A 14,546-nucleotide genomic window follows, 5' to 3' on the forward strand; every position below is an offset into this window, starting at 1 on the left:
ATATTTTTGTTTCATTTCCATGCTTTGCATTATCTTATAAAAGATAAATCTAGGGGTGCCTGGGTGGCTCAGTCAGTTAAGCATCTGCCTTTGGCTCAGGTCATGATCCCAGGGTCCTGGGATCAAGCCCCAAGTTGGGCTCCCTGCTCAGTGGGGAGCCTGCTTCTCCCTCTCCTCCCCGCTTGTGCCCTCTCTCACTATCTCTGTCGCTGTTTCTGTCTCTCAAATAAATAAATACAATCTTAAAAAAAAAATAAATCTAAGCAATATCTTTTAGCAGTGGAGAGGTAATGAAAAAAAAATCATGTCCCTTCTGCAGCTTCATAAGAGGGTGGAGACTGCATATATCATGTGTGTTTTAAACTCATGCTTACAATTTACTTACTTAGTTTTACTTATGTTTTTAAAGTAGGCTCCATGCCCAGCATGGAGCCAAATGCAGGGCTTGAACTCCCGACCCTGAGATCAAGAGTCAGATACTTAACTGACTGAGCCACCCAGGCACCCCAATCAAGAATACTGTGTATTTCAAATTTCTCTTTTTATTAACTTTTCATTGCTTTTCAGTAAAGTTTTGTAGTTTTCATTATCTAGGATTTTTAAATTATTGGATTTATTTTTAGACATTTTTGGCTGCTAGGAGCAGCATTTTTCACAAGGTATTTCCATTGGTTGTTAACTGTGTGCAGGACAGGTAGTGACTGTTGAACATTGATTTTTCCCTCACAGACTAACTCACAATCGGACTAGATCACCCACCTACTTCTTCTTTTTCTTTCTTTTTTTTTTTTTTAAGTGGGCTCCTTGCCCACCACGGGGCTTGAACTCACTGCCCCAAGATCAGGAGGTGCACACTCTATGGACTGAGCCAGCTAGGCGCCCCTAATGCTTGTGATTTAAATGCTTGCCTACCACCAAATCTTCCCATAGTTTTTCTCAAGATGAGACTTAATTGTAACAGAACCATTCGCAAGTTCTGTTTTATGTTTAGTAAGAACACTACAGTTGTTGGTAATACATCTCCATGACTAAATTTCTTACAGCAGTGAGGGAATGTGTATTTTAAGCCAGTACATTTCAGAATATAAATAAAGTTCTCCTACTGTGATTTTTTATTTGTTGGTATAAACTTAACTCTGATTATTAGTATAAGTACTAGAACTTTTGGGTCTTCTTACTTCCAACAAGTATTTTATGCCAATTTCAGGTTTCTCCTTTTAGTTTCATCTCCATTCCAAACTGTCCCACTTCTGAGAACTCAATCATAACCTCCATTCTTCCTCCTTCCTTGCTCCCTCCTTTATTCCCACTCCCACAGTTGCCTGATCCCCAGTCTTCTCCCAGTTCTCAAACATTTGTATCCACATGGTCCCAACCCTGTTCAGCCACTACAGCCACATTTTGACTCTTATCAGCTTTTCTGCTCAGTTTCCCCTGCCCTCCTATCTCCCCACGCCATGTTATCTTTTTGTCCCAAACCTCCACTCCCAGCTTTGGGATTCCAGGCCACTTTGTGTCCATTACAGTCCATAATTTCACGTTCAGCCGGGCTCCCAAAGCTTGAAGGTCTTTTCACTCTTCTCTTGTTAACTCAGTCTCCTTTGTCTCCATGGATTTGCAACCATTCTTCACTTGGGATGTCCTACGCCCCCTCATTACAGAGCCCCGGCTAGACTTCTTCACTCCCAGGAGATATTCTTACTTGCCCAAGAAGATTGAGGGCATCCACCATCAGCAGCTTCCAACTTCCTCTGGCTGTATCTCAGTTTTGTATCTTCCTCTCAGCCTTCTTCTGACATGTCTATCTTTGAGGCTAACCTCCTGAGATTGTATAGATTAAACTGACTTTTTAAGCCAGTTTCTTAAAGTGAACTTATTTCTTGGTTTTTGTGTGTGTGTGTGTGTGTGTTTGTTGTGAAGACAAACAGTTTTGAAATAAGCAGTCTTGGACAACTCTATTGCCCACTTGTGAGAGTATGGACGGCCCTGGTTTTGCATGAGTCTGTGGCATGCTCAATTTCAGTTACCACAGTTTAATTAAATAACACCAGTCCCCCAACAACATGGTTTAAGTTTCAGTTACCAAGATTTATTAACTGTGAGGAGTTGCATAGAATACAGTCTTTGCTGCTAGCGTTTTCTGTCCACAAATCACTGTGTAAATAACAGATGCATCTGGTGGCCAGTGACCAGCATGGTTTCTTTTCACGTCTGTCAGTGATTGGTTATGATGCATCTATTGGTCGTTCACAGACAGCAAAGAAAGTGGTTGCGTTGCTTCTTTGTCTGCTGGTGGTAAATGTACATGGCATTTTATACAGATAGATGATCGAAAGAGAATTGGCTGATAAAGATGAAAATTCAGTAAAGGAAAGAAAAGTGATAATGCCAGAAGTGAGATTCAGTTCACATGTAAATGGGGTTCTGGAAGAAAAAGGCAACCGTGGGAATGTTAACACTGCCTCTGTTCAGCAGCCTCTAGCTATGCAGCCAGAAGAACTGAGTGATGGTGAGTTTATGGACATAGTGAGGAGCGTGGCTGTGATGGAAAGGATGAGGATGTCCCAGAGGAAGGGACCCCGGCACAAGAATTCATATTAAAGGAACTTGTGGAGATACTTCACATTATTAAAAGTGCAAAGGTTAAAACATGGAAAACTGATCTAAGCTTGGAAAGGAATGTGGCCAGTTGCCAAGGCATGGAAAATATACTTATTCTGTATTGTAAGCTCTGTGATGAGAAGGAGAAGAAGATAAAGCACTGTTCAAATTGTTCTTGATAAGTTTATTACAATGAAAACTTTAATTCTCCATGTTTTAAATGACAGAAAACTAAATACAGATTAGCTTTACAATTTTTTCATTTCCCTATATGTTTATGTTCAACAGTAAGAGTTTTTAGTGTTTTTGATAGAGACTTAAAAATTACCTTTCATATGTTTGTGTCCACTTACACCACCATCAAAGATTTAGGGGAATCTGTTAGTGCTCTCTGCTGGTACCTTGTTCTGTTTGCCATTGTTTACTTGTTTGTTCAAGCTCTTCCTCTGGTGGCTCCCTACTTCAGTGCACATACATGTACTTAGGTTTTTGATTTCCTAAGAAAAAGGCTCCACCTCGACCCTGTTGTGTTTGAGACCCACTATACTCTTGCTCTCCCTTCCTTTACCCTCATTTTTTTCTGAAATAAGTTAGACCTGCTGATTCAGTTTACTTAACCATTTTCTTTCTCTTTAGTTCTTGTAGTCACTTGATATTAGGCACCTCGAGGACAAAGGTCATGTCCTAACCTGGCGACTGGCATATATGGTCAGACTTGATATGTCTCATTTGAGGAGTGAGTTCATAAAAGCCTGCACCCACCATCCACCCTGTCCCATTCACCCATTCCTCATCTCTATTATCTCTTTAGCTTGGCTTTTGGGAAACACCACTCCACCTGTCCCCACTACATCCATTCCCCTTTGCATATTCTTTGTTCTAGCCAAAGTAAGCTGCTCATTGTTTATTTGCTGCCTTCCATTTCTTCCTTCAGACCTGTCCTTATGCTGGCCTTCCTCCTAGAAGTGTGCTCTATTATATCATTGATCATATCATATCATCATCTCCCCCTTTCAGAGCCCCGCCCAAAGTCTTTCTCCATGAAGCCTTCTCTGATTTCCTTCTCTTCAACCACTGCAACCTTTCTCCTTCTTTAAACAACTATGGGACTGGAGCTGCCTCCTAGGACTTGCCAAATATGAGCCATTTATGCTGTTATATTTACCCTTTCCCACACAAATAGAAGCTCCCTGAGGCATCTGTTACTCTTTCCTATGTATAACACAGTCTTTACACATAGTTGGTACTGAATGCATGGTTTGTCGGATTTTCCTGCAAAGTGAGATTCCAGAGAGCTCTCCGGGAAACTCCATGCCACTAAAAATATTGAGGGTTCTCTGGATTTTTTTTTCTAATTCTCAAATAAAAATTCTGTGTGGTATGTCTACTTATCTTAAAATGTCAAAGGCCACAAGAGTGGAGACTGAGAAAGTGGCAAATGTTAGAGCTGGAAAGAATTTTAGCGATCCATGAAGTCCAGCCCTTTAATTGTAAAGGTGAGTAATCTGATGTCTAGAGCATGTAAGTGATCTCCCCCAAGTCACACAACCAGTTTGTGGTAACATTTGGGCCCACAGCGCAGTTCCCAGCCCTGTCTAGTGCCTGTCCCCACAAACTGCCGTGGGGCATGGGGCATGTGAGGATATTGTTTAGGGTTTATGTAGTTAAACTATGGAAAAGAGGCATCTAATAGTCTCATATTACCTTTTATGGATTAACAAATAAGAAATTGAATCTCTAATTAGATTTTTTTTTCCCCTCTCTCCTTCCCTTAATTATTTCCAAATTCTCTGACTGGATTTATTTGCACTAACTGGGAAATTTCTGGAAGCATTAATCTTCGATGGCATAGATTCATTTGCTAACACTTAAGTAAACTTTTTCTTGAAATAAAACATACATACAGAAAAATGCACAAAGCATAGGTATGCAGTTTGAATTTTCACAAAGCACACACATCCATGTGACCTGCACCCACATCAGGAAAGAAAGCAGCACCAGCAACTTTAGAAACATTTGACGAAATAAAAGGGTTTAAAGCTATATAACTTTCTTTTTTCTCCCCACAGGTATTGTCAGTCTGTGTGTTAACAACAATCCTTGGTTGTATATTTGGGTTGAAACCCAGCTGTGCCAAAGAAGGTAATTACTACAGTAATTCGTGTGCAGACGTGTGTGTGTGTGTGTGTGTTGCTATTTAGACTTCTTCAGAATATGATTGAGAAAGTGTTATGTCCTAATCTGTAGGTCCTCAGTAGTTACTGCAGATTTGATGCTGGTTTGAGCCTTCTTGAAGCTCTTTTGTTGAATTAGCCATATAATACTCTATTTGCAAAACTTCATCCTAAAACAACAAAGAGGGGCTAGGACCAAAAAATCAACCAAGCAAAGAGAAAACCCCCAAAGCAACAAAAAATAAATTAAGAACAGTGAAACAAACAAGCAAATATGGCCTAAAGATTCTGGTGCTGGGCCCCTGGAACCCTCTCCCTGACTTTGTCCAGGGACTCCTAAGACACTCTTTTTCCCCAGGGAGTTAGTTGCTGAAGCAGCCCTGGATGGGTTACTAGGTAACCAGGTAGCGTCTCTGGGCAATCAGAAACTTATTGTTACATGCCCTTGGCTTTTAAAATTGCGGGCCTTGGTGGTCAGGAGCTAGGCTTATTCCGTTTTTCTGTTGGATTTGCATTATTTTACAAGTGGATTTTAGTAATCTAATGAAAACCTAGCTTTTTCCAGGTATCTAGTAAACAGTTACAACATAAAATTATTGTTTTTGATAAGAAGTCTTCCTTCCATATTCACCATGTATCCATTTAACAAAAACTTGCTAGTACCAACTAGCATCTTGTGGGGTGCCAGGATGCAGTATGCTGGGCAAAATCCATGTGTGGTCTTTGTCCTTAAGCTGGTAGTCTAGTGTGAGACTGGGATAGTAACCAAATACTCTAGTTCGGATGGAAATAAGTGACGGAGGGGAAGGACAAGGTTTTATAAAAGCTTAAAAAAAGTAAATCAGACCTTGAGTGGGAAATTTGGGCACCACCTGGATCTGAAGGCCAAATCTGTATTTTAGGTGATGGGGGGAGGGGTACTCCTGCAGAATGTTCGTACACGGACATCACTTCTTTCATACACCAAGCCTGGGGGTGAGGTAAGTCAGGCATTCTTTCTCTTTCTCTGAAATATTCAGATAATTAATTTTAAAACTTTATCTCACATTTCGAAATTTTAGAGAACTTTATGGCTGTGTAAGCCAACCTTTTCCGAGCATAAAACATTCAGCACAAGTCCTTCTTCTGACTTTCTTTACCATGCCATAAGGATTTAAGTCTTAGCAGCCCCAGTTGGATTTGTCATAAATTTTAAAAGTTCTTTTTTTCTATGGCAAGAGAGAAGATCAAAACTCTGTGCCTTCTCTTTGTGCCACTTTCTACGTGTATTTGTGAAAAGATTTTTGGGTACCTTTATTACGCCATCTGTGTTTTCTAAGGTAGGATTTGAATCTATCTTAGGTATATTAGTTGATGTTTGCTTTGTGCTTCTATGATCCGAAAGCTCTAACTCATTATTCTATATTTTCAGTGAAAAGTTGCAAAGGTCGCTGTTTTGAGAGAACATTTGGCAACTGCCGCTGTGATGTTGCTTGCGTTGACCTTGGAAACTGCTGTCTGGATTACCAGGAGACATGTATAGAACCAGGTAAATAAAACTATGCAGGGAGGGCACCTGGGTGGCTCAGTTGGTTAAGCAACTGCCTTCAGCTCAGGTCATGATCCTGGAGTCCTGGGATCGAGTTCCGAGTCAGGCTCCCGCTCAGAGGGAAGCCTGCTTCTCCCTCTGACCCTCCCCCCTCTCATGCTCTCTCTCTCTCTCAAATAAATAAATAAAATCTTAAGAAAAATATGCAGGGAAAAAGATGGGGATCAGGGACAAGTTCTGCATCTTTTAGGTATGTGATTTATCTAACTCATTTGAGATTTTTAAAAATTTGGCCTTTGTATTTCCTTAGAGAAAAAAATGTCACGAGTTTTGCCTTTGTTCAACACTTTATGGAGAGCCAAACCATGCCTGTTTTTAATGTATGCAGAAAGCCAATATAATCTAATTTGCACTTAAACTAACTTCAAAAAGGCTGCTTGAAATATATGAATATTTTCAGTGTGGGCTCATTAAAACAAGAGTTCTTAGACATCCACTTCTTTTTATTGAAGTATAGAGTTGACACAGAATGTTACATTAGTTTCACATGTACTTACATGTCTACTTACACTTCAAAATAAAACCATCAGAATATGTATGTTTTCTCAGTTTGATTTGGATTTCTCTACGTAGGTCATGGATATTTAATATTTAAATGAGAATAAACCAGATTCAGGTGAAATTTTGAGAACCCTGAAAACGGCTGGTGGGAAAAAGCCAAGAAAGATCTATATAAGAATTGTACGATAATAATGTTTGTCCATGTTTTAAAATGACGAAATTCTGTTCTTTTTAGCAACATAATAACACTTATTGCATGCATGTTTTCTGTTAGTTCACATCAACCACTGTGGTGGCCGACCCTGCGAGGAACTCTGAGGAATGAAAGAGTTCCTTGTGTCTCGTGGATCTTGCCCCAGAGGAGAGCAAGTCTGCGTCCACTTCCAATGTGTTGAATTTGGACCATAACGTGTATTTTGTTGTTTGTTTCTAGAACGTATATGGACTTGCAGCAAATTCAGGTGTGGGGAGAAAAGGTTGTCCAGAAGCTTGTGCTCCTGTTCAGATGACTGCAGGGACAAGGGCGACTGTTGTGTCAACTTCAGGGCCGTGTGCCAAGGTCAGCTCTCCACGCGCCCATCTGGTTCCACAGCAGCCTGCCATCCTCCTTGGTGGTGGCGGGGTTTTGCAGAGCTGTCATTTTTTACATTAGGGATCCTATTTATTGACCAACTGTGTTGGCCGAAAAGATATTTAAAAAGCATTTTATTAAAGAAAAATTCAAACATGAGAGTCAGGAAAGTATGCAGTGAATCTTGTACCCATCCATCGGTTGAGGAATTCCTATGACCTACACACAGCAAATCTTGTTCTGTGTATAGTTACTCCCTCTCCCGCTACACCCCTTCATGTTATTTTGACATTAGCTACACATTTAATGCTGCCTTGTGGAAAGATGGCTTTTGCAGTCCTGGCTGATTTCTATGTCCCAAGTGCCCTCATTGTGAATGAGGACAGTGTCTGCCACATGTTGAAAGAAGAGATGTGAAATTACTGCCCAGGGTTATGGGTATTATGTGAGCTGATGCTATTGTGATGTCTTGTCCAAGGGTGCTTTGAAATTGATATGAGGGGAACTAAGATATCCAGGATTTAGTACTAGAAGATGTTGTTGGGTGGATAAAAGGAGACTTGTAAATTTTGGCTGAAAATATCAACCACTCAAGAATGAAAAAGGTGCCTTTGGGCGCCTGGGTGGTTCAGTTGGTTAAGCGACTGCCTTCGGCTCAGGTCATGATCCTGGAGTCCCTGGATCGAGTCCCACATCGGGCTCCCTGCTCGGCAGGGAGTCTGCTTCTCCCTCTGACCCTCCCCCCTCTCATGTGCTCTCTCTCATTCTCTCTCTCTCAAATAAATAAATAAAATCTTAAAAAAAAAAAAAAGGTGCCTTTAAGTTCCCACAAATACAGTAATATGTTTTAGTCTTGCAATTACACATTTTTTTTCTTCCTGATATCAACTAACTCTTACTATGAGACATAGTAACTTTCTGTATTTGTTGTATTTCCCTAGAATCATGCCCCATATTATCTACATACCTGTTAACATTTTGTTTTTGGAATCTGTCATAATATGTCTCACAGCATCACAGTTATTGTTACTGTTCAGTGTGTTCAACTTGTTTTATTTCTTGAAAATATTTTAGGAGAGAAAAGTTGGGTAGAAGAAACTTGTGAGAGCATTAATGAGCCACAGTGTCCATCAGGGTAAGATGATATTCTGAAATACTATTTTTTTAGAGTACTATTTTTTTTCTCTTTCCACAGAATAAAAATAATAATCAATCATTGGTTCATTAAATGTTGTTTTTAGTCAGGCCTTGTGTTGGTCACTGGTGGTGTAGAGTTAATTATGGAATGACCCTTCACTCTGGAAGCTAACAGAAAAAAAGGAAGGTCATGACTATTTAGTCTTTACTGGCCGTGAGCAGTGGGTGGAAATCTTTTGTCTTTCTCATTAGGAAGGAAGGCCTTTTACTTTCTTTCTTTCTTTTTTTTTTTAATTTTATTTTATTATGTTATGTTAATCACCACACATTACATCATTAGTTTTTGATGTCGTGTTCCATGATTCATTGTTTGCGTATAACACCCAGTGCTCCATTCAGTATGTGCCTTCTTTAATACCCATTACCAGGCTAACCCATCCCCCCACCCCCTCCCCTCTAGAACCCTCAGTTTGTTTCTCAGAGTCCATAGTCTCTCATGGTTCGTCTCCCCCTCCGATTCCCCCCCTTCCTACTATCTTCTTCTTTTTTTTTTTTTTTTCATTTGTAGCTTTGAGAGTTAAACCTGTAGCAAATTACTTTATAGCTTTCTTTTTATTTTTTGTATTTTGGTTCACTTATAAATTTTGGGGGATAAGCAATGTATCTGTGAGAGAATGTTGCATAATTTTTATTATTCATATTGGTTCTTTTTGTCCATAAAGTATTTTGCACAGTACCTTATGTATACTAGGCCATCAAAAAAATTTGTGTGCAATTCAAAGAGGGGAAATTTTATGAAGATGTTAGATATATTTATCTTTGCTCCACTTGAGATCTACTGCCTTGTATAATTTGAATTATTCATCTTCAGAAATACATTTTTACCTTTTTAAAGTCATGATCTTTTTCCAAACTATTAAAAATTTTAAAGCTGTACTTTAGCTTATTTTGTTTGTGTATATAATTTATTTTTGCCTTATAGGATGTGTATTTTTTTTCCTTTGGATGAGAGAGCACTTTTTTGTTTAAAACAACAGTAGTAGCAACAAAAACTAAACCCAAACCAAAAAATTACAATAGAAGAGACTTTTTTCAAAGGGACCTCTCCTGTACCTTGAGCTGTCCTTTAATTCCAAGGTATATTGGAAAATTTAGATTTAGTGAATTTTGAGTCTTTCTTTTCCTTCTACACATTAGTCATTATTTTTCAGTGGTAATATTGATCCTTTGAGTGGAAATGTTAACTATTCCTTTCTTTACAATGAGATCATAATTAGGAACATGTGCTATTATACTGCAAGTCATGCTAGTATATTTACCTGGTGGCACAATAAACTGTTTATGTTTTATGTTGAGTGAATACAAATAATTTCATACAGTTATGGACCATTGAGACCCTATGCAGCTGATTCTAGAATCTTCTAACTGAGCTATGGTACAAACACTAGTTAGTGGAAGTTACATACCAATTTTTTTTTCTTTTGTGTTTATGTGTGAGAGTAAGCTGAGGAGGAGGTAGAATTGAAAAAAGCAAGGCAAAATTAAGCATTTACTCTCAAATTTTAAATTACTGAGTAAACTGCTTTTTACAGTTATCCTGTTATGTACAGATCTCCTGTCATCCCCCAGATATCATTAAAAGTTCAAAATTTCTGAACCATGCCTGCTCTGGTTTGGCCATGTAACAGTTGCCCATAAGTTATTCTCTTTGACTGCACATATCATTGTGTTTTTTGCCTCCTTCTTTGGATTTCCACACCACATACATTGTGTGTGTGTGTGTGTGTGTGTGTGTGTGTGTGTGTCTGCATGTACGTACACGTGCACCCTCATTGTTCATTCCTAGCTTTGGATCATTTCTTTGTTTATTTAAAAGTAGTGAATACATCTCAAACTTCTCTACTAAATAGTAATATCTTTCAAATATAGTAAATTTAAAAACTAAATTTTATATATAATTTATGTGATATGAGGTACCATCTAGTAGATTCACGTAGAGACAATATCAGAAGATAGTTGTTCAGGAAAAAACTTGATGGAAACAAAAACATATTTAGAAAATGCTGTTTATTAACATTTATTCTCCTGCAAATTGGGAAAATATTACTACATTTTAGTAGCATTTGGTTCAGCTTTTGGAATAGCGGGGACTATGAATATTCTCCATATAGTGGCTCAAAATGGTATGAGTGCTTAAGAAATACTATTTGTTGATATATGTATATATCATATATATTTAATGAAATGTAAAAGTATGTATATAAATGTCAATGTAAAATCTCCTTTATAAGGATGCTTGCTGAGCTTGTTAGTTTACTTTAGATTACATAACCAACCTCAGTGAGAAATCTTCACTGGACCTGTGCCAAGGAAGGAAAAGAACCTTCATGGATGTTTGTCTTCCTTCTCCTTCTTTAAACATTGTTTTTTTCTTTTTCATTATCCAGGTTTGAAACGCCTCCTACCCTCTTATTTTCCTTGGATGGCTTCAGGGCAGAATATTTACACACCTGGAGTGGCCTTCTTCCTGTTATTAGCAAACTAAGTGAGTAACTTCAGAGTTCTCTGTTGGGGGTGTCACCATTTTGGTGAGATAGACTAGGGATGCTGGCTTTTTTTGGAAAAATACCGGCAGAATGTGTTTTACCAAACATCACTACTGCGAAATAGTTGAACCTGATGATAAGGAATTAGTCTCCAATATTATAATTACTTTGAAGCTGCCTTTTAAATACTTCTAAGATAATACAGTTTATATATTTTTTTTCTTAGAATTTTGGATTCCTTTTGTGGAAAAACCATTTATTTAATATTTATCACATCTTAAGATAGAATTTTCAAAATGAAAGTATTTCTGATATGATTCTAGTAGTGTGGACATTGAATATTTCCAGTTATCCTATAGTATCATATAGTATCCTTCCAATTTCTTTGCCTCATACAAAGGGCTTAATGGAATGATTATTCATTAAGTTATCGATGTAATAGTAGAATGGTCTTAATATTAATGCTGAGGTTTTAAATCACATTAACCCCCAGTTATGGGTATCACTTGTATCATCATTTTTATTGAGAAAGGAAAAAAATTGTATATGGGTATAAAAATTGTAGAACTTTGCACATTATCAGTGATCAATAGTTAAGTAGTTACAGTGTAATACAAGGCTGAAATAGAAGTAAATACAATGATTTTAGTGTTCTGGAATTCTAAAATATTATTTACTAGACTTGAGTATATGAGATTAGTTTAAACATTAAAATCATTCTCAGTAAATACATGTGTGCATTTATTTTACTTCTTTTATGAGAAACCTAAAGTATTTTGGGAAAATGTTTTAAAATTTCTGTGTTTAATTTCTACCTAGAAGAAAATAATTTTTATACATAATCATTGACATGGAAAAAAAGTCTTCAGCAAAAAGCAGGCATCGTCAAGGAAGGCTCTGTTCTTACCAGTTCGGCCCATGGGCTTTGAAGCTTAAATCTGGCCCTTCGTGACCATTAGGAGGGAAGTTTGTTTCCATAGCACCAAATATGCATCCTGAGTTCAGAATTAAGGAGTTGTGGATACTATATGTGAAGTTTAAAAGAAATCAGCACACAATTAGCCTAAGCCCCAGCTGTGGATAATTGGGGGACATACTTTGTAGCTCTGCACTGTTTGGAAGGCATTGAGATAGATAGACGCTTGCCAATTGGAGGAACGTTTTCAGCAGCGATGTACTGAAATGCTTGATTCATTAGTTTATGTAGTTTTTTCCTCAATAGTAGAGACAGGAGAAAAGGAGCATGATATCAAGGCTAAATCCGGAGCAGTCTGACTTCTGTGCTTTCTCTGGCATGAAGCCAGACGATGCCTTTTATCTTTAGAGACGTGTTGAGTTTGTCCAGAGTTAGCTGGTTCTGGATTTTCACACTGGGACACTGTCCCCCACCCCAGCTACTGCTTCACCCTTGTTTTAATTTTGCAGATTTTGCTACCAATGCAGTTTGTTTTTGTTTGTTTTTTAACTACCTCTTAAAACTTAGGTATGTGACCACTAAGTAATATCAGACAAAGATCTAGTAGGCATCATTATTACACATGGTCCATCTGGAACTTCATGTTATTGATAAGCATGGGATAATTCTTTCATTGGCTTAATTATCTTGTTTAATATTTTTCTGAGAAAAATTAACTTATCTTAACATTGAATTGAATCTATAGTGTTGCTTTATAATTAACCCTAAAGTTTTATATGGTTTTAATACTATTTAGACTTATTTACTAGCAAAGCTAGATGAAGTAAACAGATTGTCAATTGCATTTAATAGCAATCTTTAATTTTTTTTCCCTTGTAGAAAACTGTGGAACGCACACCAAAAACATGAGACCAGTGTATCCAACAAAAACTTTTCCCAATCACTACAGCATTGTCACTGTAAGCTCCAAGTTTCAACTTTTATATGTTGTTCACAGAAGTGAGATGTAAATGTTACATTTTTTGAGGGAATAATTAGACATCAGATCAGAAAAAAATAACTTCTTTTCCAGTATATAATTAAGCAAGGAAACCTAGCCAAATCTGCACTTTGGGGAAGGTCACTTTACCTTCTGGCCTCAATTTTTCCATCTTGAAAAGAGACTATAAAGACTCCAACTAATGATTTCTTGGTTTCCTTTCGGTTTTAAGATTTCTCCAATTTTTGTGTCTTGTTTCTTCTTATAGTTTTGTAGCTTGCTGTATTTGTAAAATTTGTCCTACACTCATGGGTTCTCAACTTGTCTTTCCAATCATCTTGATGTATGAGTTTAAGCAATCCGTTTTGCCTGACTCTAGAGAGGATTACAGGCCTGTTTTTGTTTCAAAGTTTCCCAGTTTAATTGGAATCCAGAAAAAAAGTCAAATTCATTAGGCATTAGGGTTGAAGCCAGAAAATTAATTCTTTAGCTTGTAGTAATACGAGCTATTCTCAGACTCAACTAAAACAAAATTTGTTCTACAGAAATGCTTTACTCAGCAATGCAAAAGGAAAATACAACACTTTTTTAAAAATTGGGGAGGCTGTAGGGGTGCCAGGGTGGCTCAGTTGGTTAAGCATTCGACTCTTAATTTCGGCCCAGGTCATGATCTCAGGGTTGTGAGATCTGGCCCTTGTCAGACTCTGTGCTCAGCGTGGAGTCTGCCTGTCCCTCTCCCTCTGCTCTTAGCCCCGCTTGCACTCTGTCTCTCTCAAATAAATAAGTACATAAAAATAAAATCTTTAAAAAAATTGGAGGGGCTGTCATTTATATAGACCCTCATCCATACGATTCCTCACTTATTTTCTCCTGTTACATAATTTAAAACACAAATACTATATAAGATCTTGAGTGGTTGGTTGTGTTTTGACAATCCCATTGTTTTGTTCTTCTCTCCTTAAACTATGTTAAGTTTCTTGTAGCTTCAGTTACCTGTTTTTCTTCGATGATTTTGTTCTTTGACTTTTACATTGAAAACTCACAACTTGCATAAAACCTGTTTTTGTCTTTTTTAGGGACTTTATCCAGAATCCCATGGCATAATTGACAATAAAATGTATGATCCCAAAATGAACGCTTTCTTTGCACTTAAAAGTAAGGAGAAATTTAATCCTGAGTGGTACAGAGGAGAACCAGTGAGTTGTTTGTTTGTTTGTTTGTTTGTTTTAGCTACTAAAATAGTTTTTTTTTTTTAATTCTCATCTATTTCAATTAGAGTAAAATAACAGATTCCCTGGAGCTTTTAATAACCTACGTCATTGATCTTGTCCGTGGCCATCCTTTTGTAGATGGAGATGAATGCTGATAATCCTAAATACAGCTTGTATCATTGTGTAATGGGAGTAGTTTTATTTCATAGCTGCGTTGGGGAAATTCTGAATCATTTTTCTTTTCTGCTTGATTCTACCTTTTTGTACTAGTAGTTTATAGCAGTGGTCTGGGGCCATATTTTGATCCACACAAAACTAACTG

The 14,546-nt window shown here is 37.6% G+C and overlaps 1 protein-coding gene across 2 annotated transcripts in view; it reads left to right on the forward strand.

The window, feature by feature from the left end:
• The window catches only part of ENPP1 (ectonucleotide pyrophosphatase/phosphodiesterase 1), a 71,131-nt gene that overhangs the window by 28,971 nt on the left and 27,614 nt on the right, over window positions 1-14,546 (forward strand). The window contains exons 1-8 of one of the 2 annotated variants that reach the window (XM_081829020.1): window positions 3,966-4,097; window positions 4,671-4,743; window positions 6,187-6,303; window positions 7,298-7,423; window positions 8,510-8,570; window positions 11,020-11,117; window positions 12,914-12,993; window positions 14,090-14,209. In XM_081829020.1, coding sequence (XP_081685146.1) covers window positions 4,071-4,097; window positions 4,671-4,743; window positions 6,187-6,303; window positions 7,298-7,423; window positions 8,510-8,570; window positions 11,020-11,117; window positions 12,914-12,993; window positions 14,090-14,209 — 702 coding nt within the window. In that variant the 5' untranslated portion in view covers window positions 3,966-4,070. Of the gene's footprint in view, window positions 1-3,965; window positions 4,098-4,670; window positions 4,744-6,186; window positions 6,304-7,297; window positions 7,424-8,509; window positions 8,571-11,019; window positions 11,118-12,913; window positions 12,994-14,089; window positions 14,210-14,546 lie in introns of those variants that run through there. The other variant, XM_081829019.1, reaches the window with a different exon arrangement.

This window comes from Leptonychotes weddellii, chromosome 8 (assembly GCF_054177405.1).
Source record: "Leptonychotes weddellii isolate Sample4059 chromosome 8, ASM5417740v2, whole genome shotgun sequence".
Classification (NCBI taxonomy): Eukaryota; Metazoa; Chordata; class Mammalia; order Carnivora; family Phocidae; genus Leptonychotes; species Leptonychotes weddellii.